Here is a 26072-nt window from a genome sequence, read left to right as displayed (position 1 = left end):
GCTGATCAGACAGCTACTAATCATGTTGTTATCCAGGATGCATCATCCATCATCCTGCACTGAACACTACAGTCCCTACTCACACCCCATGGCCAACCCACCCCGCTGACCCTCAGCCAGCCATGCAATCTGAGCTGGCAACAACCTCCTTTCATCATGAGGGGAAGACCTCCCATGACTTCATTCTGCTGTTATTTTTAACTGTGGGCTGTGGCATGAGAGAGACCCTGAGCAAAACCCTGACACCCGTGTGGGAACTGTGGCCAGCAGGAGGGCAGAGGGGGTTGCCTGATGGGGAGCAGAGGAGGGATTCTTCCTCTGATTCCACAGTCTACCTCCCCTCTCCTTTATGACTAGTGACCATGTCCTTTATCTTTAACCTGCATTCAAGGAGGAGTCACTGCATCCCACATCAATTTGCCAGAAGTCCAAGCTACGTCAGTGGAGTTGGAGATGGGCGTTCTATGGAATGATGCCTCTCTGCCATATTCAACACGGTAGAGCTAAATCTAGCAAAGTCCATATTTTCTTTGTGCCACACCTTCACACAATTCCCATCCTCAGCCTGAAGCCTCATGGGTTTTCTCTCCTCACCTGGGGATTTGAAAACTAGAGGATATGGTTAGGTGGGCTATTGAGAAGGAACTGCTCCCCATGAGTGTGCTGAGGCCCTGGCACAGGGTGCCCAGACAAGTTGTGGCTGCCCCTGGATCCCTGGAAGTGCCCAAGGCCAGGCTGGATGGGGCTTGGAGCACCCTGGGATGGTGGAAGGTGTCCCTGCCCACATCAAGGGGGTTAGAATGAGATGAGCCTTAAAGTCCCTTCCAATCCAAACCAGTCCATGATCCCCTGCTCCCATCCTGCCAACATCCTCCCATCCTGCATCCCAACACTGGCAACAGCTCCTCATGGAGGTCTCCTGAAGGTGACTGTGTTTGGAGGATGCTCATCAGAGGGTTTCCCATGGAGTTCTTTCCAATGTGTGAAACTCCACCTTGCATGAAGCTGGTGGGCTTTGAAGAGCTCAGAAGCCACACCCTTTTGAGGGTTTAAGGCAGTCAGTGACTGGTGAGGCTAAAGAGGATAACTTACCAATGGAAGCACGTACTCCAACCTGGAATGGGAAATCTGGTCATTCTTTCTAGAGTCTGAGCATGTTGCCAAGCACGAACCCAAACAAATAGTTTATAATCAGTGCAAATCAGTGTTACAGAGAGGACAGTGGGTAAGAGATTCTCCTCCAGGAATGGAGATCACCAACCAAGTAAGAGGCAGGGGTGAAGAAAGGCTGAATAAAGCAAAGGGGAAGGATAGAGAGGAAAAATGGGAGAGCACAGTGCCATGGCCTGTCTGTATCTCTCGTATCCACCATGTCACATCCCATCTGCACCCCTTGAAAGGCACCTGCCTGGCTAGGGCCACTTCTAGGTGGGAAACAGAGAAACGTTCCTTGACAGGCTGAGCAAGGCTGAGGTTTTGGCTGCGGATGGCAGGATTTGAGGCTGGAGCCTTGCACGGGCTTAGGATTCCCTCTGCAGGCCAGCCCTGAGCTCCACACATCCTGAACTGTAGAACCATAGAGGGCTCTGGAGTGGAAAGAACCTTAAAGCTCACACAGTCCCACTCCCTGCCGTGGGCAGGGACGTCTTCTAGTATCCCAGGCTGCTCCAAGTCCCGTTCAACCTGATCTTGAATGCTTTCAGGGATGGGGCAACCACAGCTTCTCTGGGCAACCTGGGCCATTGTTTTATGAATCTTAATTGTAAAATATTTCTTCCCAGTATTCCATATAACCCTGCCCTCTGGCAGTGTAAAACTATTGCCCCTTGTGGGGCTTTGGGTTGGAAGACAAGCTGGAGACACAGAAGCCAAGTTCTGTCCAGGGTAGGCTGAATGTACAGAAGTAATTTGGGAGAACAGCTGGCAGAGATCCTTTTCCAAATCCAGTGTGCCTAGGACTCTGCAGAGAGCTAAAGATCTTCACACCTCTTTGTCCTACAAGTAGCTTTGGTGGGGAAGTGTTCCCTATTCCCATGTTCTCTGTCCCTCCCCAAGGGCTCCCCAGTGCCCAGCTTCCAGGTCAGGCTGATCCCGAGGAGCAGCAGCTTTGTGGGGAGCCAGGGAATAACACACTCTGTCCGACTCTGGCCAGCAGCAGCATCTACAGGACAGACACACAAATTGCTGAACTGAGTCCAGCCCCAAACCACTGCCATAATTCATCTTAATAAAGTCAGTATGAGTTTTTTGTTTCATGAGAAGGAATTTTTTTTTGTGAACTGGCATTTCATGGAGCCCACAACAGCAGGGATCCGCATACTGGTATCCTTTGAGTCATTCAACAGCCAGAGACAACTAAAGATAGACGTGTGGGTGAGATGGAAAGTTAATGATATCCCTCAGCAAACTCCTGGCACACGTGCAGAGGCTGTTTCTTGGGCATGGATCATCTCTTCCTCTCTCCAACTATGGAGACTGGAGCCTCCTCAGGGAGGCTCAAAGGTGTAGGGCTTCACCTCTGTCTCTGCAGCCACATTTTCTGTTCTGCCAGCCCAATGGAGCTGAGAGGCTCCATCAGAGAGGGTGTTAAAACATGATGAGAAGACAGATTGGTTTGGTGCCCCAGTAAAGAGATGAAAAGCAGAAGAGAAGTGCAAGAGATTTCCATAGCAACTGGTGCAGAGGCTCTGCCTCCTCTGGTTTGCTCTGAGTCACCGTCCATGATGGTTTAACTCTGGCTGGATGCAGAGCTCCATCACTCCCCGGCTCAGCTGGGGGAAGACCGAACAGAGGGCTCGTGGGCCGGGACAAGGACAGAGGGAGAGCAGCCACAATCACGGGCTGGCAGAGCTGGGGATGCTCACCTGGAGAAGAGAAGGCTCTGGGGAGAACTTAGAGCCCCTTCCAGTGCTTGAGGGGGCTCCAGGGGAGACGGATAGGGACTTGGGACAAGGGATGGAGGGACAGGACACCGGGAATGGCTTCCCACTGCCAGAGGGCAGGTTTGGGTGGGATATTGGGAAAGAATTGTTCCCTGTGAAGATGGAAAAGCCGTGGCACAGGGTGCCCAGAGAAACTGTGGCTGCACTGAGTCCCTGGAAATGTCCCAGGCCAGGCTGGACGGGGCTTGGAGCCGCCTGGGGAAGGTGTCCCTGCCCATGGCAGGGGTGGGTGGCACTAAGTGATCTTTAAAGTCCTTCCAACCCAACCCACCTGTGATCCCGTGATTTGCCCTAAACAACCGCTTTTCCGGCTCTGTCCCGTCCCGGCAAAGAGCGGGAACGCGCAGGTGGCGCTTCCCTCTGCGGCGACAATGAATATTCATGAGGGGCGTGGCCTATGGGGGCGTGGCCTATAGGGCTCATTAATAAAAAGGCGGGGGGCGCGTTCCCTCATGAATTATGCGGGAGGGGCGGGGCCGCCGCGGCCCTTCAAAGTGTGGGAAGATGGCGGCGGCGGCGGCGGCGGGTGCCGGCGGCCGGGCCGCGGTGCGGGGGCGGCGGCGGCGGGGCCGGCCCGCGGCCGAGGAGGAGCAGGACGCGGTGGTGCTGTCGGTGGCCGAGTGCCCGGTGTGCCGGCAGGCGCTGGTGGAGGCGGTGACGCCGCCGTGCCGCCACTCGCTTTGCCTCGCCTGCTTCCAGCGCTGCCTGCAGGGCCCGGGCCTCTGCTGCCCGCTGTGCCGCAGCCGCCTCTCCACACGGGCCCGGCGGCAGCAGGCCGAGCCCGCAGCCACCACGGCGGCCGGAGCAGCAGGCGGGGAGCAGCGGCCGCCGGACCAAGGTGCGGCTGCGGCGGCGGCGGCGGCACCTGCGCCCCCCCCAACCCTGGAGCGGGAGGGGCGGGGGGGGCGCGGGGCGGGGGCGTGGCCTCGGAGGGGGCGTGGCCGCCGCGGATCGCGATGAGCTCGGGGGGCTCAGCCCGAGGGGGCGGGGCCGGGCGGGAAGTGCGGGGGGGGGGGGTCTGCTGGGGGCGGGGCCGGCCCGGGGGCGTGGCCAGGCGTGGGAGGTGTGATAAGTTCGCGGGGGCTCAGCCCGGCCCGGGTGTCCGGGCGTGGGAGCTGTGATAAGTTTGTGGGGCTCAGCCCCCCCGAGTCCTGCAGAGCCTCGCGGGGAGGTGGCATGGGGGCTGAACCACCCTGCTCTGTGGCATAGGGAGATGGAGGCAATGGATAGCATCATCCTCTGGAGGGGCTGCCCGGCTGAGAGGATGTTTCCCCATTTCCTCTGGTGTTTTTGTGATAACCTTGCCCCAAAAGTGAACGGTTCCAACAGTGCTGCCAGGAATTGGGCAGGTCTGTACTGCATCAAGACAGGAAGGGATTTGCACCATGGGAAGTCCTAGTGCCTTGCCTTGTTGACATAAAAAAAGTCCATCATCCCTGTGTTCGTAGCTTTCTGTCGGACATTTCCTGCCTGCCTCCAAAGCTAGATGCCTTCCTCAACTCCTAGCAAACTGCCCCACTGTGTTCCCTTCAAAATAAATCCTCGTCTGAGACAGTGGCATTGCTTTTTCCTGGTGGGAGCTGCTGGAGATGCCCACCTTGCTGCTGTCGGAACTTGGGATGCCCTGGGGTGTGTTGGTTGGAGAGGTGTTGCAGCAGTGCCCACTTCAGCAACATAGCAGTGCTGAGGGGAACCCTGCAGAGCAAACAAGGATTTAAGCTACAGATAAACATCCTTTTAGCCCAGCCCGTTCCTTTCCGAGTGTGTTTCTGGTCTCCCGGTTCATGCTTGTGTCAGCACCCTCTAATTGGCTGTGGGAAGAATTGGCAGGATGAGCTTATACAGCTTAAATTGGTGGTTTGAACTAACCCCACTAACCTGGAAGAGATTTAGGAAGCCTTCACACAGAAGGATTTGCTGAATCAATGAACAGATGGGCTGTCCAGAGGGAGCTGAGCTGAAGCTCTGGGAGTGCTTCCTCCGGAGGAGGGACAGTGGGAACTCCCCGAGTCAGACTCTGCTCCAGGGCAGTGCTGTCAGTCATGCTTAAATGGACCCAGCCAGGTGAGCTTGGATGAGAATACCCAGCCATGCTGCAGGAATGCTTGTGCAGTGTCTTGGTTGGGCTTTTTTAAGCAGAATTAATTTTAATTCTCTGCTTGTCCTGAGCTGTGGGAGATGTGAGTGGGACAAAGGGCAATGGCTTCTCAGTGCTGGAGGGCAGGTTTAGATGGGATATTGGGATCAAATTCTTCCCTGTAAAGGTGCTAAGACCCTGGCACAGGCTGCCCAGAGAAGCTGTGGCTCACCCATCTCTGGAAGTGTCCAAGGCCAGGTTGGATGGGGCTTGGAGCAACCTGCAATAGTAGAAGGCCCATGACAAGAGGTGGAATGAGATGATCTGTCCAGTCCCTTCCAATATCTGCTGCTCTGTGCTCATCCACTGAGCCAGCCATCTCACCGTGGAAGACATTGGTTAAGCCTGCTTTCCTTAAGTCCAGCAGCCTACCTCCCAAACACCTAGTCCTTGTTTGGAAGTGGTTTCCAGGAATAGCTGCTTCCCAGGAATCAAGGTGGGGCTGACCCTGTCATTCCTCCTCCGTGCCCTGTCTGAAGGGATGGGTGACATTTGCTTTCTCCCAAGCCTCACAAATCTCTCCTGATCACCATAACCTTATCAATGGACATGTAATGTATATATATATATATATATATATACATATGTATATATCAATGTCTGGAGAGGGAGCAGCAAAGGCAGCAGAGCTCAGCTCATCCCAGTGGTGCCCAGGGCCAGGACAGAAGGCAAGGGACACAGACTGAAACCCATGAAGTTTCACTGGCCATAAGAAAAGTACCTTTTACTTTGAGGGTAACCAAGCACTGGCACAAGTTGCTCAGGGTGATTGTGGAGTTTCCATCCTCAGACAGAGTCAAAACCCAATTGGACATGGACATGGGAAGCCTGTTCCTGCTGACCCTGCTTGAGCAGAAGGGTTGGGTCTCCAGAGGTCTTTGCCAACCTCAGTTATGATGTGATTCTGCTACCAAACACTGATCAAGCTCAGGTATTTAATTAAATCACTTTAAATGTGCAGAACCTTTAAAACTACTTGGTGTGACCACTTGACATACCTTGATTATTCCAGCTTATTAATAAATGGTTTCACATACCGGTTTTTGTGATTCCCTTTGGGATTCATCCATAATAGTGGGCTTAAGGAGCTCTCAGATCTTGGCTGGGGCTGGAGATTCTGCACCAGGTGTCCAACTAGGTATAAAGTCAAAGTCCTTGTCATGACATTTGTCAAAGAAAACTGGGTAGAAATCAGTGGAGACACACACTGCCTGTGTTGTCACTCTCAGGCAAACCCAGTCTTGGCACAGGCCTGGTTTGCCTGAGAGCTCCTGGGCATCTGATTCCCTGGGAGCTGCCCTGCTGCCTTCAGCCTGGCTCCAGCCGCTGCTCCTAAAGGATGCAGGTGGCCCACGGGTCCCACGTCCTCTCTGTGGAAATCCCCAGGTTCCATAGAGCACCTGGGAAGATGCCCTAGGTGCTGGTGTAAGGCCAGACTTTGAGCTAAGGATGCAGTGCTGGCTGCAATGCTTTGCTAAGTGAGGTTTCTTATATTAAAACAGTTGCTTGGTGAAATTCTTGGAAGGCAGAGAGGAGCAGCAGATGGGAGGCTTGGAGACTGCGGGTGTGTGTTTGAGGATTCAATCGACCAAGGAGAAGGAACAGAATATGTTTGTGGCGAGGTGCTCAGCCTGATTTGTGAGAAAATAAGTACATTCACATTTCAGAGAATCAGATTTCTTTTGTTTCTCCTCTGCCCAGCAGCAATGCACAGCAATCAGTAACTGACGCTCGTGTAAGAGGGGTGGTGTGTTTTTGTCGGACTTGTAAAATGACTTCCCCCTCCTCCCTCCCAGTCTTTTTTTGGCAGTGGTTTTCCCCTTTCCCTGCTGGACCAAACCAGTCTAGTTCTTGAGCATTTCCTGGTGATTCCTTAAGTTCCTGTCATTTCTGTTGTTCTGTAGCCTGTCACTAGTTATTTTTTCTCTCAAGACCACAGTGCTACAAGTTTGGAAGTGGCAATCCCGAAGAAGCCTTTCCCTGTCTTGGGAAAAGCGGTGATTTGCTCCCCACATCAAACTGATTAAAACTGACACCATCTCTTTTTTCCTCCTTGTCCCAGTGTTGTATTGTTGGTGGGATGGGTAAAATTTAAGATTTCCTAGGAAGATAGGATAGAGTCCCTCTCTGGGGGCAGTAACTGTGCCGTGAGGCTGTCTGAGGGCTTGCACCTCCATTTATTTCCTCGTTCCCTCTCTCCAGCTCTCCAAAATACTTAAATTATTTTTAATCTGTTAAAGCCTTTAATGAAGAGAGTGATTAGGACCAGAGCCAGAGCTAGCCCCAGTGGTCAGTGTGAGAGGCATGGCAGTGGATCATTAACTCTTGGAAAATAATTTTCCAGTTGAGTAGTGGTTACACCTGTGCTAGGGTCATAAAATTCCTAACTTTTTGTTTTGTGTTTTGAAAACATTTAAGATTTCATCTTTGGCTGCAAGTGTTAACTGCCAGGAGTTAAAAGGAAAAGTAGTGAAAACCTCAAGGGAGATGGAAACTGCAAAGCCTGTTGAAAGTTTCCATGGAGGCTGAGGGTGAGGGGGATTCACTGCTGATGGCAGAGCTGGGACTTGCCTGATGGCATCAGTTTGGCAAAACCCAGGAGCCTCTGAACGACAGACAGGGAACCAAAGGGTTCTGAATCGAGTTCAGCTTTACTTTTAGTTAGCCCATGTTGCTGAATTCGCCAGATGGAGGTTTCTGAATCTTTTCCCAGTAAATATAAAATGTGCTGCTCAGGAGTGCGGCTCCACGGAGATGGTGTGTAAGACACACTTCCATGCTGGCCTGGAAAGGATGGGCTCATTCAAGGGGATCGAGGCTGCAAGTCTCATGCCTTTTATAAAGAAGACCAGTGTTAAATAATTAGAAAATCTTTTGTCCTCTCAAATAGTGCAGAAATCAGTTGTTTTTTCCAAGACTGAGCACAATAGGATGCAACTCTTGTCTGCCAGCATAAAAAAGCAAGATGCTAGGTTTGATCCTGCCACTGCAACTGTTTCAGTGCTCTCGCTGGGCTTGGAAGGAGCATCCCAATGGCAGCCCTCCCAGCAGCCCTTCAGAGTCAGCTTCATTCAGAGAACAGTTCTGTTGACCCACAGATCACTTGAGAGAAAGGGCAAGCGGGAGATTTGCTGCAAAATCAAGTAAAAAGCCTTTTCTTCCATGATTTTGCCTTCTTTATTGTCTGATGCTGTGGCACACACTGAACCAGCCGAACAGCCTTGTCCTGGACCTGGACATCCAGAACTGGCGTGGAGAGTTGTGCCAGAGAAAGACACATGATGCTCTGGTCATCTTGTCTTCCCTGTGTAGGACTGATCTGGTTCCACTTGGAATGGTTCTGTGCCCACAGAAACATCCTTGGGTGCAGCACACTTCTGCTCTGTCAGCAGAGGAGATGCTGCCCCTCTGCCCAGCCCTGGAGACTCCTATGGAATGCTGTGTCCATATGGAGTGCTGGAGCATCTCCACGCCCAGGAAAGGCTAAGGGAGCTGGGGCTGCCCAGCCTGGAGAGGAGCCCCAGCTGAGAGAGGCCCTCAGCCCTGGGTGTTCCTGGGTGTCCTTGTGTGCAGGGAGGGGCAGAGCAGGGCCAGGCTCTGCTCCAGGGGCCCAGCAGTGGCACCAGAAGAATGGGCAGGGACTGATCCCAGGAAGTTCCAGCTGAACATGAGGAAGAACTTCTTTTCTAGCAGTCACCAAGCATTGAACAGGCTGCCCCAGAGAGGGTGTGGAGTCTCCCTCACTGGAGATATTCCAGAACCCTCTGGTCACAATTGTGTGCTCTGGGATGGCCCTGCTGGAGCAGGGAGGTGGCACCAGATGAGCCACTCTGGTCCCTTCCAGCCTGACCCATTCTGGAGTTCTGTGAAATGCGGATATACATCTTTGCATACATTTTTGTTTTCCTCTCTTTTGTACAGAGTTGAAAATTTGGGGTTTCGTCTCTTCTTGACCCATCTATAAAATATACAAGTTGGTACATAAAGATACTATTGATAAAGTTGTATCCACCTGGTGTTAGAGCCCTTTAGCTCAACCACCACAACTTAAATGTAATGTTATTCCATTATTTAAAATTTCTTCTGGCTTGCTGAGCTCAAGTGAGAAATGAGAGAGTTGATGTGGCTCAACTTTCCTGGTTCATGTTTCCCTCAGCTTAGCATGTGCCCTGAAGGGGAAAACTCCACCTTTATAGCTCTGGAGACAAGCCTTAAACATTGAGAAGTAATTGAAGTTTGCTGCAGGCGAGTTACAGATTGCTCCTGCTCTTGGGACTGTCTCCGTGGAAATTCAGCTTGATAAAGTTCACAAAGAACTGGAACTGCTCAAGGACACAATTGAAAAAATGTTTTGGGAAGCCAGTGGAAGGTTTCCAGCATGGCCGGTTGCGGAAGCAGAAGCAAGGAATGCAGCCTGGCTTCCCCAGCATCAACATTGCTTGGGATTTTTATCACATGTGTAGGGACACTTGGGATGTTTTCCTTTATAAACAAGCCTGGCTCGTGCAGGCGTGTGAATAAGAGGAAATAGCAGCTCTTTTATGAGAAAAAAGGCCTTATAATCTATGTGTTTAATGTTTGCTTACATGAGATTATTTTTCTCCCTCTGAAGCGAATATTAAAGAAATGCTTTATGATTTGTGCAGCTCTGGCATCGCCAGCATTGCCTGTTCAGAGCTCCAAAGGCTGTGGAGTTTGCATTCACCCTTGCCAGTGGGTGGGCCTGAAGTTACAGGGCTCCCTGGGAGCTTGGAAAGGGGAAAACGGGAAGGCGGGATGGGTGGTAACAGGATTTCATCAGTCTGTACATGGCGTGTTTGGGCACCGGGGCTGTGACCCATCCCCAGGGATGAGAGAATGTGGCCATGAACCAGAGGACGCCCCGCAAAACAGTCGCCAGCTGGTCACTGGGTGTTTGATTCACCCACCCTGCCGTATACCTTTCATTTTGAGCCAAATAGAAACACTTCCTGTGTAAGGGGAGTTCTGTGAGGGGGGCTCAGCCTGCAGGAAAGGAGGCTCAGGGGGAACCTTCTGTTTCTCCACGATTCCCTGATGGGGGGAGGCAGCCGGGGGTGGGTTTTGGGCTCTGCTCCCAGGGGACAGGACAAGAGGAAACAGCCTCAAGCTGTGCCAGGGGTGTTCACTTTGGGAAGCAGGAGGAATTTCTTCACTGAAAGGGTGGTCAGGCATTGGCTGGGCCTGCCTAGGGAGGTGGTGCTGTCCCCATCCCTGGAGGTGTCCAAGGAACAGCTGGATGGGGCACTCATTGCTCTGGGCTGGGTGACAAGGTGGGATTGGTCACAGATTGCACTCAGTGGTGTCAGACATCTTTCCCAGCCTAAATAATTTTGGGATTCTGTGAAAGCATGTGGTGGAGCTGCTGGTTTATATCCTTTAATTTTAGCAGGGTGGGAAAAGGAAGTACCTCTGATGTTTCCTCCTTGCTCAAACCTGTTCCATCCTGACTGTAGCACATTGGGATGATGAACTGTGCTGCACTCTGCCTGGAATACTGATATGGATTGAGCCACGATGTTTGTCCACGGGTTGTTGTTTTGTTCTGGTTGTTCCCTTTTCCCTCCAGGCTCCTTCAGCAGAAGTGCAACTTGCCCAGACTTGCACTGCACAGAAGTGGGAGGGAGATTTGAGGCCGATACAAACACAGGACTCCTTTGGGAATAACAGATTTCAGGGATAGAAGTTAAGCTATAACCCTGTGCCAGTATGCTTTGGCTTCTGAATTCCTGAGGGGAAGAGGAGGAAGTGGGAGCAGGAAAGGGAACTTCTGCCAGACAGAGCATCCTGCCTGCTCGGCTTCCGAGCACTGATGTGGGGAGAGCACTGCGAGCGGGAAAAGGGCTGTGCTTGCTCCAGCTCCTGGGACAGTCCTGCAGGGCATGGATGGGGAGGAGGCATTATGGAGAAAACGGGAGTGTTCTCCAGGCATTGGCGTCAGCGGCAGGAGGGCAGGGGTGTGAATTGGGGGTGCAGGGCTGCTGCTGGCATCCTGTGTGCCTGGCGTGTCCGGCTGCAGCAGGCACCTAAATCCTGGCTTTATTCCTGGGACTTAGATTCCCTCTGCCTAAAGCCTAGGTTTATTCCCGGGACTCAGATTCCCTGTGACATCTCCAGGCTGTTACTTCACCCCTGTTTACATCCTCCCAATGCTCCCTAATTGCTTAACTGCTTGTCAAGGACTCTTGAGAATCTTAAAGGAAACTCGGGAAGTGCAAAGTGGGATTACTTGGCCATCCTCCTCCCGATGTTTCTGTATGTTAAACAGAGCTGTGATAGCAGTGGCAGAATATAAACATCTGGGGTTGAAAAAAGTGCTGCAGAAGCTCTTGTGCAGCCTGTGGAGATCTCACCCTTTTTGGGAAGTAATGGCCAACACCAGTTATCCTGCACTAAAAAGTATTTCCATTTTTCTCCCCTTTTCTTTCCAGACTTTATATTCAGAGCACCCATTAAATTAAGCAAAACAGGAGAACTCCGAGAAGAGTATGAAAGCCAGCTAAGGAAGGTCAGTATTTTGGGTAATTGTGTTTTTTCTTCCACAGTAACTTGGATTTCCTGCAGGAATGCCATCCTACCTGTAGGGAAACCTGAAGGGCTCTTTTCTCCTGTTCTGTAACAAAGGTCGTTTATTCTCTTTATACTGTTCAGCCAGTTCAGGTAATGGCTGTAGTTGAGCCTGTAGATGCCAAATTTTGCTGTTTTAGTCTGCCTTCCAGAACATGGAAATGTACCTTCTTTGGAGTGACTGCTTGGTTGTGCATGTAATTCCATAAAGGCTTTTGCAGCATAAGGCATCTCCTTCTCTTCAAACATCCTTCTCCTCAAAAACAAACTATTCCAAACCAGAGCTTTATTTTTAGCCAAGAATAAAATGTCATCTAAAGGAAAAAAAAAAAAAAATTTAAAAAAAGGCTTTTCACCTGGTTTGGAATTAAAGTCCACGAAAACATTTTTTAGATTTTTGATCTATGTGATCTTGTTTTCCCTTGAGATGGGTCCAACCCCTTGCTGATTATTTTACCTGCTGGGTAAGAGGAACCTGAGGGGGTTTTCACTGTTGAAGAATTTTTTGGGTTTTTACTTGTAGATATCAACAAGTGTAAAAAGGGCTGGGAGGCTGATTGGGTTAAAAATCAGCCTTGTCTGAGTAGGAAAATAGGTGATATTTCAGGTAAGTAACTAGTCTGGGAAATGCTTATGTGTGAGGAGACAGTTAAAAAGCATGGAAGGGTCTTCCCTCCTGCTTCTCCATGTGTGGAATTAGCAGTGACACTGATGGGCAGTGTCACTGCAGGTTACTAAGATAGCTTTGGCTGACTACTTAATTAACTGATCATGGGAATTGCAAACTCTACTCCAACTGAGATGCCTTGCCAGGAAGGCAGGGATACTTTGTGTGCAAAGTCGTGGGACTTGGGGCATTTTCAGCCGCAATTCTCTGTCAAGTTTAAGGAAGCATGTTTGCATTAAGGTCAGGCTGCAGCTGAATAGGTTTTTACAACTACAGCTTGACTTCAGCAAAAAGACTGCACCGTGTGCAGTCCAGTGCCAACACTTCTCCCTTCCCTTCCAGTCAGAAGGAAATACTTCACCATTTTTCTGGCATTTGGGCATGTTTTCGTCTTGTTCTTGTTCAGCCTGCTGCCTTCCCCTTCTTGCTCCCTGACAGATGGGAGATGGGTTTCTTCCTCCTGCCAGCTTAAGCTCGCTTTTTGTGAAGCTCAGCTGAAAGAGCCGTGTGGGAGGAGATTCTAATGTGAATCGTCACCTAAGAGGAAATGGCAGTGAAGTTTTGCTGGTAAAATGACAATTGATGATGCAGTCACACTGTTTCCTTATTCATAGAATCAGAACTGTTTCCTTATTCGTAGAATCAGAATAGAATCACAGAATCATTTGGATGAGAAAAGCCGTCTGAGCTGGAGTCCAGCTGTTCCCCCAGCACTGCCAAGGCCACCACTGTCCCATGTCCCCTTGTGCCACATCCACATGGCTTTTAAATCCCTCCAGGAATGGGGACTCCACCACTGCCCCAGGCAGCTGTGCCAATGACTGGCTACCCTTTTAGGGAAGGAATTTACCCTGATATCAAACCTAAACTTCTCCTGGTGCAAATTGACCCTGTTACTTCTTGTCTTGTTACCTGGCATGAGAGATTGACTCTCCTCTGTCCCTACCCTCCTGTCAGGAGGTTTTTGGGAAGCAAAATTGTGACTGTTGCTACTTATCAAGAGTTTCTTGTTGTCTCTGAACTTCTGAAATAGGCAGGAGGAGACAGGAACTCAGGTTTGGGAATCTAAGCTTGTATATGATTGGGGTTTCATCCTAGCTTCCATGCCCATGGAACGGGGATAGCCTGGTTTTCCTCCTGAGGAGCATTTCCAAACCTTTTTACATCTCCCAGATGTGAGTTGTTTTATAAATCTGAACTCTGGACCTGCTTCCCTGCTTTTTGGAGTTGAAAACAAAGTGGTACCATAATTATGTACTGAAGAAATTTTATTTGACGTGGATTATCTCACGGCTTAATTTCCTCAGCTGGCTTTCAGAATGAGATAGATACTTGCTGTCTGTGCAGGATAGCAAGACTGGGTTTTCCTCTTTCGTGCCCTTGGTGCTCTTGCATTTTATGTTTTTCCAGAGGAGGCTGTGATTTCTGTGTACTAAAACCCTAGCTCATCCTGTCCAGCTGTCTTTCTATCACAAGCAAGTCTGTTGCTTGTAAGCACACACAGTGGGAGGGAAACTCCTACCTGAGGCATGTGCTGACATGCAGCTTCCCAGAGCCAGGGCAGACGGAGCAGGCTCCGGGAGGCAGCAAACCTGGACAGTTTGTGGAGGGAAGAGAAGATACCAAACGTGAGTTTGCCAGACTTTTGGACATAAATGTGAGTGTCAGGAAAATGGTCCTGAAGTGGGCATTTCTTGAGTGAACAATTATTGATTGCTTGTGCAGCATTTTTTTCCCCCTGGAGTTGCAGTATCCAAGAGGACTAAAATGCATTTTCTGATAACTATGCTGTTCACAGCAGCTGTTGGTCCTGCATCCAGTATTTCAGAGATGCTACTCAGATAACATGAGATCCTTCTCCCAGGGTACGTTTCACACTACATTGTTTCAGTTTCTTGTCCGCCTGTCCCAGCACAGCATTGTCTGGAAGGAAATTCTCTGGGACACAGTTTACATTAAAGCTACTTCAAATTATTATTTTCGTAATTAGTACAGATTTTATCATTAGAGTTTGATTTTGTTTGCAACCTTAATTCTGGAACTAAATTCCTTTCTGTATCTTATTACTTAGGGTTAGGATCCTGTTGTTGCCTTTTTGATGTCACTATCAGCAAAGCTTAGGTTGCTACCCCACACTAATTATGCCATGGATTTCCCCAAAATCCTTAAATATTCCTGTGTGTTGTTACATTTGCTTGTGTCTTTTGATTTTATAATTTAGCCAGAAAAGTGAATATTTCCATATAATTTTCTTCCACATGAGAAGTACAGGAGGGACACGAGTGGTGGGTAGTATTTCAGCCAGAAAAAAAAAACCCAACAAAAAAACCCAAAAAAACTTTGTGATAAATCTTGATATGAATTTGTTTTTCAGATGCTTCAAAAAGGGCAGAAATACTGTTGACTTAGAGCAGACTATTCGTCATGTCTGCATCATGTGCTCACAATCTTTGTTAGTCAGACACTGTTGTAGTTATTGCTTGAGATTATTAATAGATGAGGAATTTAAAGATACATCTTAAAACAACTCTAAGCAAGGAGTCAAGCCAGTCTTTGAAAATATTTGCTGAACACCAACAATCAGACAAACAGTGGAGTCTTTCCTGGTTTCTGCCTTGTTTCCTCCTTGTTTTCCTCCTTGTTTCTCTCTTCCTCCTCTCTGGGGGCTTGGATTTGGGAGGGTCTGGGTCCTTCCCAATTAGAAAATCACAATGTGCTTTTCCTGTACTGCCTCATGAACTCTGTTTTCTTTGTCATCCTTATGTCCCTATTTTTGGGGTTTTCCCCTCCTCCAGCATGGAAGAAAAACACTAAATATTTTTGGAAGAATGAGGAATTGTTGCATTATCCCCTACTGCCTTTTTGAGCTAGGGAGCTTCTTAAGCACCTGAGATGCCTATGCCCAAATATGAGGAAAAACCCAGGGATATGAATTCCTAGTGCTGTGGTTCATAAGCGGGATGAAGATGTGTCAATCAAAGGTCCAGATAATTTCTGCATGGAGGGTGGAGGGAGGAACGAGGGAGGATCTGTTCTATATACAGATACATGCAGACTATTCATGGATTGTGTGTAAGTTGAGGAAGAGGCAAGACATAAGGTGGGAAAATGGCTGGGTGATGGAGGGGGAAGGAAGCTGGTTACCCTGGGCAGGGACAGTCAGATGGTGTTATCTGAAGTGTGTTCTGCCAAGCCTGTTCATCAGGAAAAGGTAGTGGAAAGGAGGAGAAAAAGGGAGTCGTTGGTTTTGATAGCAAGCGTGAAAAAAAAAATGGTCCTGGCAGAAAAGGGGAGGAGCAAAATAGTGCAGCAGGACAGGCAGCCCATCAGAGTCTATGTATCTTGTGTCCCAGGTGCTGGCATTCCCTGGCATTTCTCTGTGTTTGAAACTGAATTCAAGCTTTGAGTGTGGAGTCAGCTGTCAGGGGTGAGGTGGCCTCTCTGGATCCTCTCCATCCCAATACATTGGTGAAACAGTGGGATTTCATCTCTCGTGTAGCTTCCAACATAGGAATTGCTGCATCTCACCTTTTATTTGAGATGCTGCTGCTTATGTGTCTGCCAAATTGTGTGTGCTGTGTATCAGGCCATTGGAAGACTAAAACTGAAATATCACAGCTTGCTTGAAACTAGTTTTGCACATTTTTATATGTAGTATCATCACCTACAAGTAGAGAAAAGCTTTTATTTCAGAAAATGCAGTGGCAGAGAAGGCTTTGTCCAGCCCTGGGCCTCACGGTGCCTTTGTTGTTTTGCAAAGAAGATGAAATCCGTGATGCTTGTGTATAAAACACAAATGTGGTATAGAAGCAAACCAATCTTCACATTATTGCAAGAGAGAGGCAGTGGATCTACCCTGGAGTAGAGAAATGAAGGCACAGAATTAAATTATGTGACTAAACTCTTGGTCTCACCAATCTGAAAGTGTAGCACTTCAAATTATAACTACTCTACCTCTCTTGTCATTATTTCCAGCTCAGAGAAGAGAAACTACAAGAAGAAAAGACATCTGAGGATCTGATTCACAAGTTCATTCTAGATGACGTGGACGTAGGGAAAAGAAAAATGGAGGAACAGCAGAAAAAAGATGAATCTGTAGTGCTGAAAGGGAACCAAGACTGTGTAAGTAAGCTCATGCTTCTCCTTCCTGCCCACATATCAAAGTTTTCATTCTTTGGCTTTCCAGGATTCACTGATTGAGTTTTTATAGTTCATGAAGGCTATGAGCTGGCAGATTATAAAGTTCCTTGTTAATGAGAACTGTCTTCTAAGGTCTGTTATGACTGCAGATGTTCTTCTAGAGGTTTCTGTCCTCCTTTTTACCCTCTACTGTGTGACTCTTCCTAACACAGCAGATCCCCTCAGCTTTGGGGATATCCTTGGTTTTCAGGCTTGCATGCATTTCCATGAACATATCTCCATGAATCTTCTGCAGTGAAGTTGTACAACTGAAGTTCAGCACATTCTTCGTGCTGACTTCTGCCTATTTCCCTTTTCATTTGGGAGGCTCTGCAGGAAATTACCTTTCTTTTATGACTAACAGCTATATATAGGAGCTATGTGCTTATTTTTGTATTATTTATGCCTTATGTCCTCTCAGTATAATCAGAAAGGGGGGATTTGGGGATCTTTAACACTTTGCAAGAAAGAGCTTTATTTTCCAAGTTATTCTTTTTGTTGTACATGTCAGCTAACTCTTCCTTGGTTGACTTCAGTTTCCTGAACGTCTCTCGGATTCCGAGAATGAAGAACCATTCCAGGGCAAGCAAACACATCGGTCAGCTTTTGTTTCCAAGACCAGTGCCTACTCCTTTGCTTTCCTTTCAGGGTAAGATGCTGAGACTTTATTTAATGTCCTTTTAAGATGGTCTTCGGACTTGTTTTAAACACACCTGAGATGCTCTAATTCAAACGGTGGTTCTAGTCTTAGTGATTTTTTTCTGGAGTTTTAGAGCAGACTCATTGGTAGAATGTGGTATCTGTCTGATTACTTCCTATCTGGAAGTTAAGAAAGTTAATGTTCGTCCCATGAAGGAAAAAAATCATTGCCTGTAGGTTTAAACCATTAGTCAGAAATCAAAATTCTGTAGGATGAACTCAAGAGCGCTGGTTCCTTCTCCAGCACAGATATGAAGGGATAGCATCAGCCCCAAAGAGCTTTTTCTCTGGAAAGCTGTTGCTTGATGCAGTGGGAGCAGCTGAATAACCAGGTGTGTTTCCAGATGAGCAGCAAAGGGATTTCCCCAGGTTCCTCATTAGCACTGCCCTCAGTTCACTGTGAGCTGTGGGTGGAGGTGTCCGTGTGTTCAGTGTGGAGCCCGTGAGCGCAGACTGGCACTCTGCTGCAAATCCAAGATTCCTGGATCCTGTTTCCCTGAGGGCATGAGAAGTGTCTCTGCCAGCCAGGTGCTGCCAAGGCTGATGCCTCTCCCACAGGGAGCAACTGCCAGGGCTGTTGAGCTGGTTGTTCCTAAGGTCACAAACGGTCTCCTGTTCTCACCCATCTGCTTTTCAGGAATTTAATCTCCAAGGTGGAGAGGAGTCGGAGCTGCAATGACACCATTCAGGAGAGATCCAAGAGCAGGCAGAGATCAGCCCCAGCCACCAAAACAAAGGTACAGGCAGCGTCTGGAAACAGGTTCCTGTGTGTGTAAATGTTCTTATCTGAGGTTACACAGCACTGGTAATCTGGAGATATAAAATATGGGCTTTGTGGCTCTGTGTTATTGCCACAGGGCCAATCGCTTCCTTGTGGCTCCCAATAAAACCTGCCGGGTAAGGAATTAATAAACAGAGAAGCAGACAGGTGTCAGGGTTCTTGGGTAGCATTGGAGGCTAATTGGAAGTTGAAAGGGTTCTCATGAGGCTTTTGTTTTGTGATTTGTTTTCTTTTCAAGGCTAAATCCACATCCAGGTAAAGAAAAATCTTTTAGAAGTTTAGGAAAATAATCCTCTCTTCCTTTCCCTTTCTTTCCAAAGCTATTTAACCAGAACAAAACTCATTGCTTTTCAGACAGGGTATGTTGGCACTTTGATACTATAGATCCAAAGGCCTGATTTTCATAGGATCATATAGAATAGTTTGGGTTGGAAGGGAAGTTAAAGCTCATCCAATCCCCTGCCCTGGGCAGGGAGATCTTCCACTACCCCAGGTCACTCCAAGCCCCATCCAACCTGGCCTTAAACACTCCCAGGGATGGGGCAGCCACCCAGCTCCTCTTGTTAGGATGTTCCACTTCCTCGTGCTGACACCCCTCCTTCTTGGGATCGGTTTCATCCCTGATGGAGAAGGAGAGGGTTCAGATTCCAGAGATCCCATGAGGAACAGAAACCTGTGCAATCTGCCATCTGAGCTGATAGGAGCTGGACTGAGCCCAAAGCGAAGATCCATAGCTTACCTTCCCTCCAAGGGCTTCCTTCTTTTTTAAGAGGTAGCCTTATGGACATGACCAATTCGTGTTCCAGTACAGGGTATTCCCAAAACTTACTTTGACCTCAAAATAAGCAAGTAGAAAATCCTTCTTTCGGACTAAGCAGGGAAAGGCTGTTATTGTGTGCACTAGCTGCCGGACAAAAATATTTCATCTCAATGCTAAGAATAAGACCATTTGCAGTTGTGTGTGTTGTTTCCTCTCTGATTTATTTGTGCCAGGATTATGGCCAAGTGTAGCAGCATTCAGGGACAGTCTTAGAGATGACAAGAAATGTTGCTCTTAGTCACAGAATCATCCAGGTTGGAAGAGACCTTCAGGGCTGTCAAGTCCAACCATCAACAGCACCACCACAATCACCCCTAACCCACATCCCCAGGGGCCACATCCAGGCGACTCTCATACCTGGGCCAAGTCTTTATTCTTTCTCTCCCACAGCTTGGGAGGAAGCAAAAAATAATTTGGAGATCATTTCCCTTGAGGAGTATGGTTTCCTTCACCCAGGGCAGTGCAGTGCTTCTTGGCTTCTCCCTGTCTTCACATAATCATCCAGGTTGGAAGAGACCTTTAAGGTCATCCAATCCAGCTATCAGCACCACTAAATGGGCAGATTTATCCAGGTAAAGAGAAAACACATTTTAAGGCCAGGTTGGACAGGGCTTGTAGGAATCTGGTCTAGTGGAAGGTGTCCCTGCCCATGGAAGAGGGTGGAATGAGATGGTCTTTAAGGTCACTCCTCACCTAAACCATCCCATGATTGTGTGATTTTGCCATTGGAGTGGTTGTTACTTGTGGCAAGAGCAGCTCTTAGGCTGCAATAAATTTGACACCCAGATTGTGCTGGACTCCAGAGTCGGTTGCTCATGTCCCACATCCTTCATGGAAGGCACTGTGACCAGCAGAGACTGTCAGGGACAGCTGTGCACGGCAGCCATCCATTCTCCCGGTCTCCCCTTGCGTGTGCAGCTCCATGAGCCCCTTTCCGAGCTGTGCTGCCTTGCCTTGCAGGTGCTGCCCCTCACGGGCACGTCCACGCCGCTGCTGGGGGTGCTGTCATCCACGCAGAACCACCGCTGCCTGTCGGCCCCGGACCTGACGGCCGAGAAGCGCCTGGTGCTGGGCGCCGTGTCCTCCCTGTCGGCCCTGCACCGGCCCGAGCGCTCCATCAGCCCCGAGAGCAACGACAGCATCTCCGAGGAGCTCAACCACTTCAAGCCTATTGTCTGCTCCCCGTGTACTCCTCCAAAGAGGCTTCCTGATGGCAGAGTCCTCAGCCCCCTCATCATTAAATCCACCCCCAGAAACCTGAACCGGAGCCTGCAGAAACCGACAACCTACGAAGCCAGTCCTAGAATACTGAAAAAATGGGAGCAGATATTTCAGGAGCGTCAGATCAAAAAGACTCTCTCCAAAGCAACCCTTACGTCCTTGGCTTTGGAGCCTGGGGAAGATGTCGTGGTTCCTGACATCACCAACTCCAGCAGTTGCACTAAAGAGCAGCCACAAGTGCAGGATGATCACCTTCCACCTGACACAACAGGAGAGCCTCGCCCTGAGCTGGATTTCTTCCCTTCTGTCAGTGAAACAAAGCTGGGAAGAGGGAGTGAGAAGAACAGAGGTTCACAGGCCTTAACCACTGATGATGGTGCTGCTGAACCAGATGTGAGATCAAATGTAACCCCCCTAAACACACGAGTGGCTGAAGTCCCTGACCTAAAAGTTAATACATTCATGGACAAATCCTGTCTTAGTCTGGGCCCCAAAATGCTGAGCAGGAGACTGATGGGTGTCGGTGCATCGCTGCCTGACAGCAGCACGCTCGGAGTGCCCATCAAGCCATCGGGGAAGAAGCAGCTGAAATACCTGAACAACAGCGAGTTGATCAACGTACAGAACAGCACCTGCAACTCCGTGGAGAACATCATCGGGGAGCAGCCGCCGCTGCTGCGACGGGGCCGGAAAAGACGCTGCAAAACAAAGCACCTGGAGCACAATGGCTCCGTCAAGAGACTGAGGCACGTGGCAGGGGAGGTGGGGCTGCCTCCCGAGGTTCGGGATGTGGAGCAGAAGCTCCAGCAAGAGGAGGAGGACAGGAGGTTGGCCCTGCACCTGCAGCGGATTTTCGACAGCGAGAACAGGACAGTGGACAGGCGGAAAGTCCGTGTGGATCGGTACCTGCTGCGGTCAAAGAGCACTCTGGGTGCCAAGTAGCACTGCTGGACAATGTTGCCTTTCTAGAGGACAATGAGGTTTATCAGATTATCTTATAGGAAAACTATTTTTTGCCCTACTCCCACCCACACAATTGTTTTTTCGTTTTGGTGGTAAGACGTTTCTAGGTCCAGTTCAGAGAGAAGCCAGCGTCCTTTCAGATTTACCAAAAAAAAAAAAAAAAAAAAAGAGAGAGAATGAGAAAAAAAGTCCTCCCATCCTCTCTGGTCCATTGGTGTGAAGGAATTGTCTGTCATCCCTGTGAATACACTGCAAGGCCTCCACATGCAGTTGGGCAAGCCAGGGATCCCCAGCTAGGAGGGTTGTGAACATGGGGTATGAGGACCATGCCTTGCCAAGAGAAATCTGAGCTCTGCTCGTGGAAACTATCTGAGAGTCTTCTCCTCTCTGCCTGCCCCATTTTGTCCCCCAGGCTGCATCTGGTTGTGGGGTCAGCCTCTTACCCATGCTCTGTATTTCTCCTGGGGAGTCCTAAACAGAGCCCCCCCATAGTACATTTAAATGAATGTATCTCACTGTCTGCAGCAGCAGTACAGATCATTCGTCACTTTCTTGAAGCAGAAAGCCAAATGCAGTGAAGAGAAAGACTCAGAATAAGGATTTTACTGAAAAACCTGATAGGGATTTATAATTTCATGTTCGTGACAGGGGAGAGAGCTCAGGTGGAGCATCTGGAGCCACATGCTGAGCACTGGGACCCAGGGAGCTTTTCTCCCAGTCCATGTCTTTTCCAAACTGAGAGGGTTTCCTGTTCTTCCCTATAGTATTGAAGAAAGGGAAACGCTGTCCAGGGAGTTTGTGGAAGGACATCCTCCCAGCTGGCATGTCTCTTGCTCTGTTAAAAGCTCTCTCAGGACCCCAAGGGCTGTCCTTGCATGTCCCAGAGGAGCATCCTGAGGGATCTGGTTCATTGCTGTGCTCTCCAGGCAGCCCATGGGACAGGAGCTCAGCTGTCCCAACAGCTGCCCTGCCCCTGCTCCAGCTTCCTGCCTTTAGGTTCAATCCACTGAGAAAGCTCAGGTGAGTGATGCACTAAAAACATCCAGGTATGAATCTGAGTCTGGAGCAGAGCCGGCTCGGAGCCTGGGCTTGATGGAGCGGGTGTTCTCTGCCCAGATGTGGCAGGCCACCCTCTGAGTGTTTCTAACCCTCTTCCATGGATTAATTTCATGGATTATTTTCTGTAACATAGCTCAAAGAGTACCCTTTCAACTCAGTCCTTGGCAACTGCCTTGCAGAGTATTCACTGGGACCCTTGAGGCCTATGGGGACCTTTGTCTTTGGCAGGGCTTGTGGCATTATCCACTCCTGCCTCCCACATGCCAGGTGGCAGGGCTGGTTTTGGGATGAGCACAGTGCAGGGGCAAACTTCCCTATGGATCATGGCAAGGGAGGGCAGCCAGGGCACATAGACAGACAGATCTGATCTAAGACAACTGCATTGCCCAATTTCCTTTATCTAAAAATGGTCGAATTGTCTCCCTCCATCTTAAACAGTCAAAAAGAAAACAGGAATTGGTTTTCTTTTTCACTGCAAGGACCCTGGCAGGTTTTTTTTTTCCTTATCGAACTGGATTTAAAAAAACAAAAACAAAAAACAGAAAAAAAAAAGAAAAAAATCCTATATTTTATTGGGTAAAATTTATATATTTTAAATACTATATTTCAACAGATTGACACTTTTGTTTTGAGAAATCTTCTAGCAGTGATTCCATAATATATATCTCTATCTCTGTATCTCCTTGCCACACAAACTACTGCATGGTTAAAGTTGTACCTGGGGCTGGTGAGACCTGGCCTGCTCTGCCTTCCCAGCAGCTGCAGCCTCAGCAGGTGCTGTTTGAAGCAGGCCCAGCTTTTGACCCAAACCAAAACCTGCTCCTCTGTCCAGCTGTGAATTAGAAGGAAATTAAGGAATTAGAGCCTTGACTGGACCTAGAAGAACAGCACAGAGAGAAGTAGCAATGGCCTGGATCTGCCCTCGGAGCTCAGGAGGGAATCCACAGCTTTAACACGGAATCCATGCTGTTTCTCCCAACATTTTGAGCTGCAAAATGCACTTCCTAGGTGCATTTAGATTTAGAATTATTTTTACAGGCCCCCTTTTTATGTGGCTCATCCCTGGAGCCCCAAACAGACTTCCCTAAACAGTTTCCTTTTTCTCGTGGTGTTTGTGGGGGTGCAGCTGGGCCTGGGCTGCTTACACCACCACCACCAAAAAAAAAAAAATAATAGATTTACACACTGAATGTATCTTTTCTTTCCCCTCTTAAAACAGATTTCACAGCCCAATGCACTAGGCCAGTGTCTTAAATACCTTATTTTGAAAAAAAATTATAAATATTTAGGGGTTTGTGCGTTAATTTCCTGATCCCAAATCCAAGCTGGGCAGAAGTGTAGGAGGCAGTGCCTGGGCTGGAGCTTGTCCTCAGCCAAAAAAAAAAATGGATTTGGGGGCAGCCGTGCACCCAGCTGCCGCCAAAACAGAGATCCCAACTCCCCAAGCATCACGCACAGGCCACGGCATCTGCATTCCAGGAGACCTTTGGATGCGGAATCACCATCGTGTCGTGGAAGAGTTGCGGCGATGCAAAGCCAGGATGAATGTTTTATTAATTTAACACTCTCCCAAGTTTGTGTAAGCTTGCAAAAAACAACAAAAATTGTAAATAATTACACTCAAACGAGCAGGAATATCCAGCCTCTCCCCTGTAAAGGTCAGGAATGACACCACCTTTGCCAGAAATCGTGCCAGCTGAGAAGGAAAATACCTCCTGCTGAATGGTGGATGCAGCACGAAATGAAACCAAGTATTTCTTCACTCTTCTCTGAAAGTCCTTTGTACCCCTCAGCTGCCTTCCCCTCGGGATGAAGGCATTCCGTGCTGGCCGTGGGACAGCACGGGCGTGGGAGTGTCCTCCCAAAATGTGAAGCTGTCTAATCCGGAGGGGCTGGGGTTGGTTCCGTGACAGAAGGACTGTGTCTGCCAAAGATGCCACCGACTCCCAGAAAGTTGCTTTCTGACCCTCTGGAGCTCTCTGCCCGGGAAAAGCCGTACAGAAAGGTCCGTGTTCGGAGTCAGCGAGATGAGATAAATGAAGGAAAAGTGCCAAAAGGGATCATGCCAGGTGATTGTATGACGTTGTTCTATATTGTCAGTATTTCTCTTCCAATGCTATTGTACATGCAGTGCACAGTAGTCATGAAGTGTAGCTTGAGCAAGCGCTTCTTTGTATTTTCTCAGTGAAAGCAAAGGGGGAGATCGAAGCCTTAAAGACTCTCACTGATTTTAGAAAACAAGCCTTTAGCAATGCTCCGAGGGCAGGGCTCCGCCTGGGCTCTCCCACAGCCCTGCCCTGTCTCCCGGTTGTCCAGCGGAAGGCTGGCAAAGAGCTTGTCCCGCACATGAGGGAAGGCGTTTCGGGGGAACCTGGACCCTCTGGCCCAGTAGGGGACGCGAGACGGAACCTCCCCAGTGTCCGTGGTGGAGCCCCCCGGGATGTGCCGGGGCTGGAAGCGCAGCACGGAGCCGGGATGATCCCGAGTGCCGCACGCACCTGGCACCACCCCGTCCCGTCCTCCCCGTGCCTGTGGAACACCGCTCTGGAGTCAGCTCCTCACTATGCAAACGGGAAAACGAACCTGCAGCTGGGCACGGACGGGGGGTGCGCCTGGTTTCCTTGGGATTTGCTGTCGAACTGTTCAGAACCAATCTAGATGTCGCTACACTTTTTCTCCAATAACGCTTTAAATCGTTGTGCTTTTGTGTTCTCCGCTCGCCAGCAGAGCACCGGCTGGCTACAAACTGTCACGGTCGTTCTGGTCCCCGCTGAACCCCCGTGGCTTCACCTGAATGTGTTACAAAGCGATGGAAGGCACCAAAGGACCGCTGACTTGCATGTGTGAAATGTGTGAGTGGAATGACATGCGGGCATCTGTCATGTTGTGGCTTCTGTTGTTTGAAACAGAGTAAATCCTGCTTGTGAAACAATTGTCACAAACCAGAAATATGCCAACAAATGTGTACAAATAACAGTGTTTGTTTTAACAGCAACCAGGACTTGAACTGCAGGGCAAAGGCCGAGGTTCAAACAGAATAAAACCAGATTCTGACAGTGAAAGTCCCTGCTTCTTGCTGTTCTTGGAAACAAGCAGGATCCTACTGCTGCTTGTCTCAGACAGGTGACACTTGCCTCCATCTGAAGGAGGTTGTGGAGTAATTGTAGAATGACAAAATCATTTGGTTGGAAAAGCTCAGAGACCCAAGTTCAGCTTCTTCTCGGGACAAACCCATTTTAATCCGAGGCTGACCTCCCAACAGCTGGGTTTGGGCTGGGGTTAATCCAGCTGTAGATCCCAGGGAGCCCAGCGGTGTCTGTGTGGCACCCTGGCAGAGCTGAGCCCTCTCCCACTGGAACATGTCCATGCTTCCCTGTGGGCAGGGAGAGGCAGGTGCTGCTCACCCATCCTCTCTGGATCCCTGGCATCTGCAGCAGGACATACTCAAGCTCTCCTCTCTCTAATTCCTGCTCCACTGGCACCTCCGTGTGACCGGCAGTGCTGCCAGAGGCTGCTCAAGGACTGGTGCCTGCTCCACCCCCAGCCCCTCTGCGCTCAAAAACACTGAGGACAATGCGCAGTTTCCTCTGGGAATGTCTTGGCACAGCCAAGGGCACCAAGCCAGACCCAATTCCCACCAAAAGGAGCACAGGTACAAAGGGGTTCATTAATAGGAAGCTTGAGCAAGACAGGTGAAAACCCATCATTTGCTCTCGCTGCAGGGAGGTGCATCTGCCAGGAGACCGGACTGCGGCTGCTGAATCTTTTAAGGTAAATCTGATATCCTACGTCAAAGCAGTTAAATTGGATCGGTCCAAGTGGCCATCCAGCTTAGCATGGCATCTCCTGCAATGGAAAATGGGGGGGGTTCCTTGTCATGGCAGCTGGGGCCAAGCTGAACACGAAGGGTCTAATTAAGGAGGAATAAGCATCATCCTCCTCACGTGCCTCAGCCACACAACACGGCTGCTGTAACGTGTTGGAGATCATAGAACCATGGAATAGTTAGGGCTAGAAAA

The 26072-nt window shown here is 49.2% G+C and overlaps 1 protein-coding gene across 1 annotated transcript; it reads left to right on the top strand.

Moving 5' to 3' along the window:
- Positions 1-3446: 3446 nt before the first annotated feature.
- Positions 3447-25102, top strand: RNF169 (ring finger protein 169; the record flags this gene model as incomplete). The annotated part of the gene is made up of 6 exons (XM_083855282.1): positions 3447-3780; positions 11529-11605; positions 16307-16453; positions 17047-17159; positions 17847-17946; positions 19771-25102. The coding sequence occupies 6 exons, from the start codon at positions 3447-3449 to the stop codon at positions 20971-20973; spliced, it is 1974 nt and encodes a 657-aa protein (XP_083711408.1). The 3' UTR covers positions 20974-25102.
- Between the last annotated feature and the right edge of the window lie 970 nt (positions 25103-26072).

Source organism: Zosterops lateralis, assembly GCF_965231275.1.
Source record: "Zosterops lateralis genome assembly, chromosome: 2".
NCBI lineage: Eukaryota > Metazoa > Chordata > Aves > Passeriformes > Zosteropidae > Zosterops > Zosterops lateralis.
This window is presented reverse-complemented; position numbering and strand designations above follow the sequence as displayed.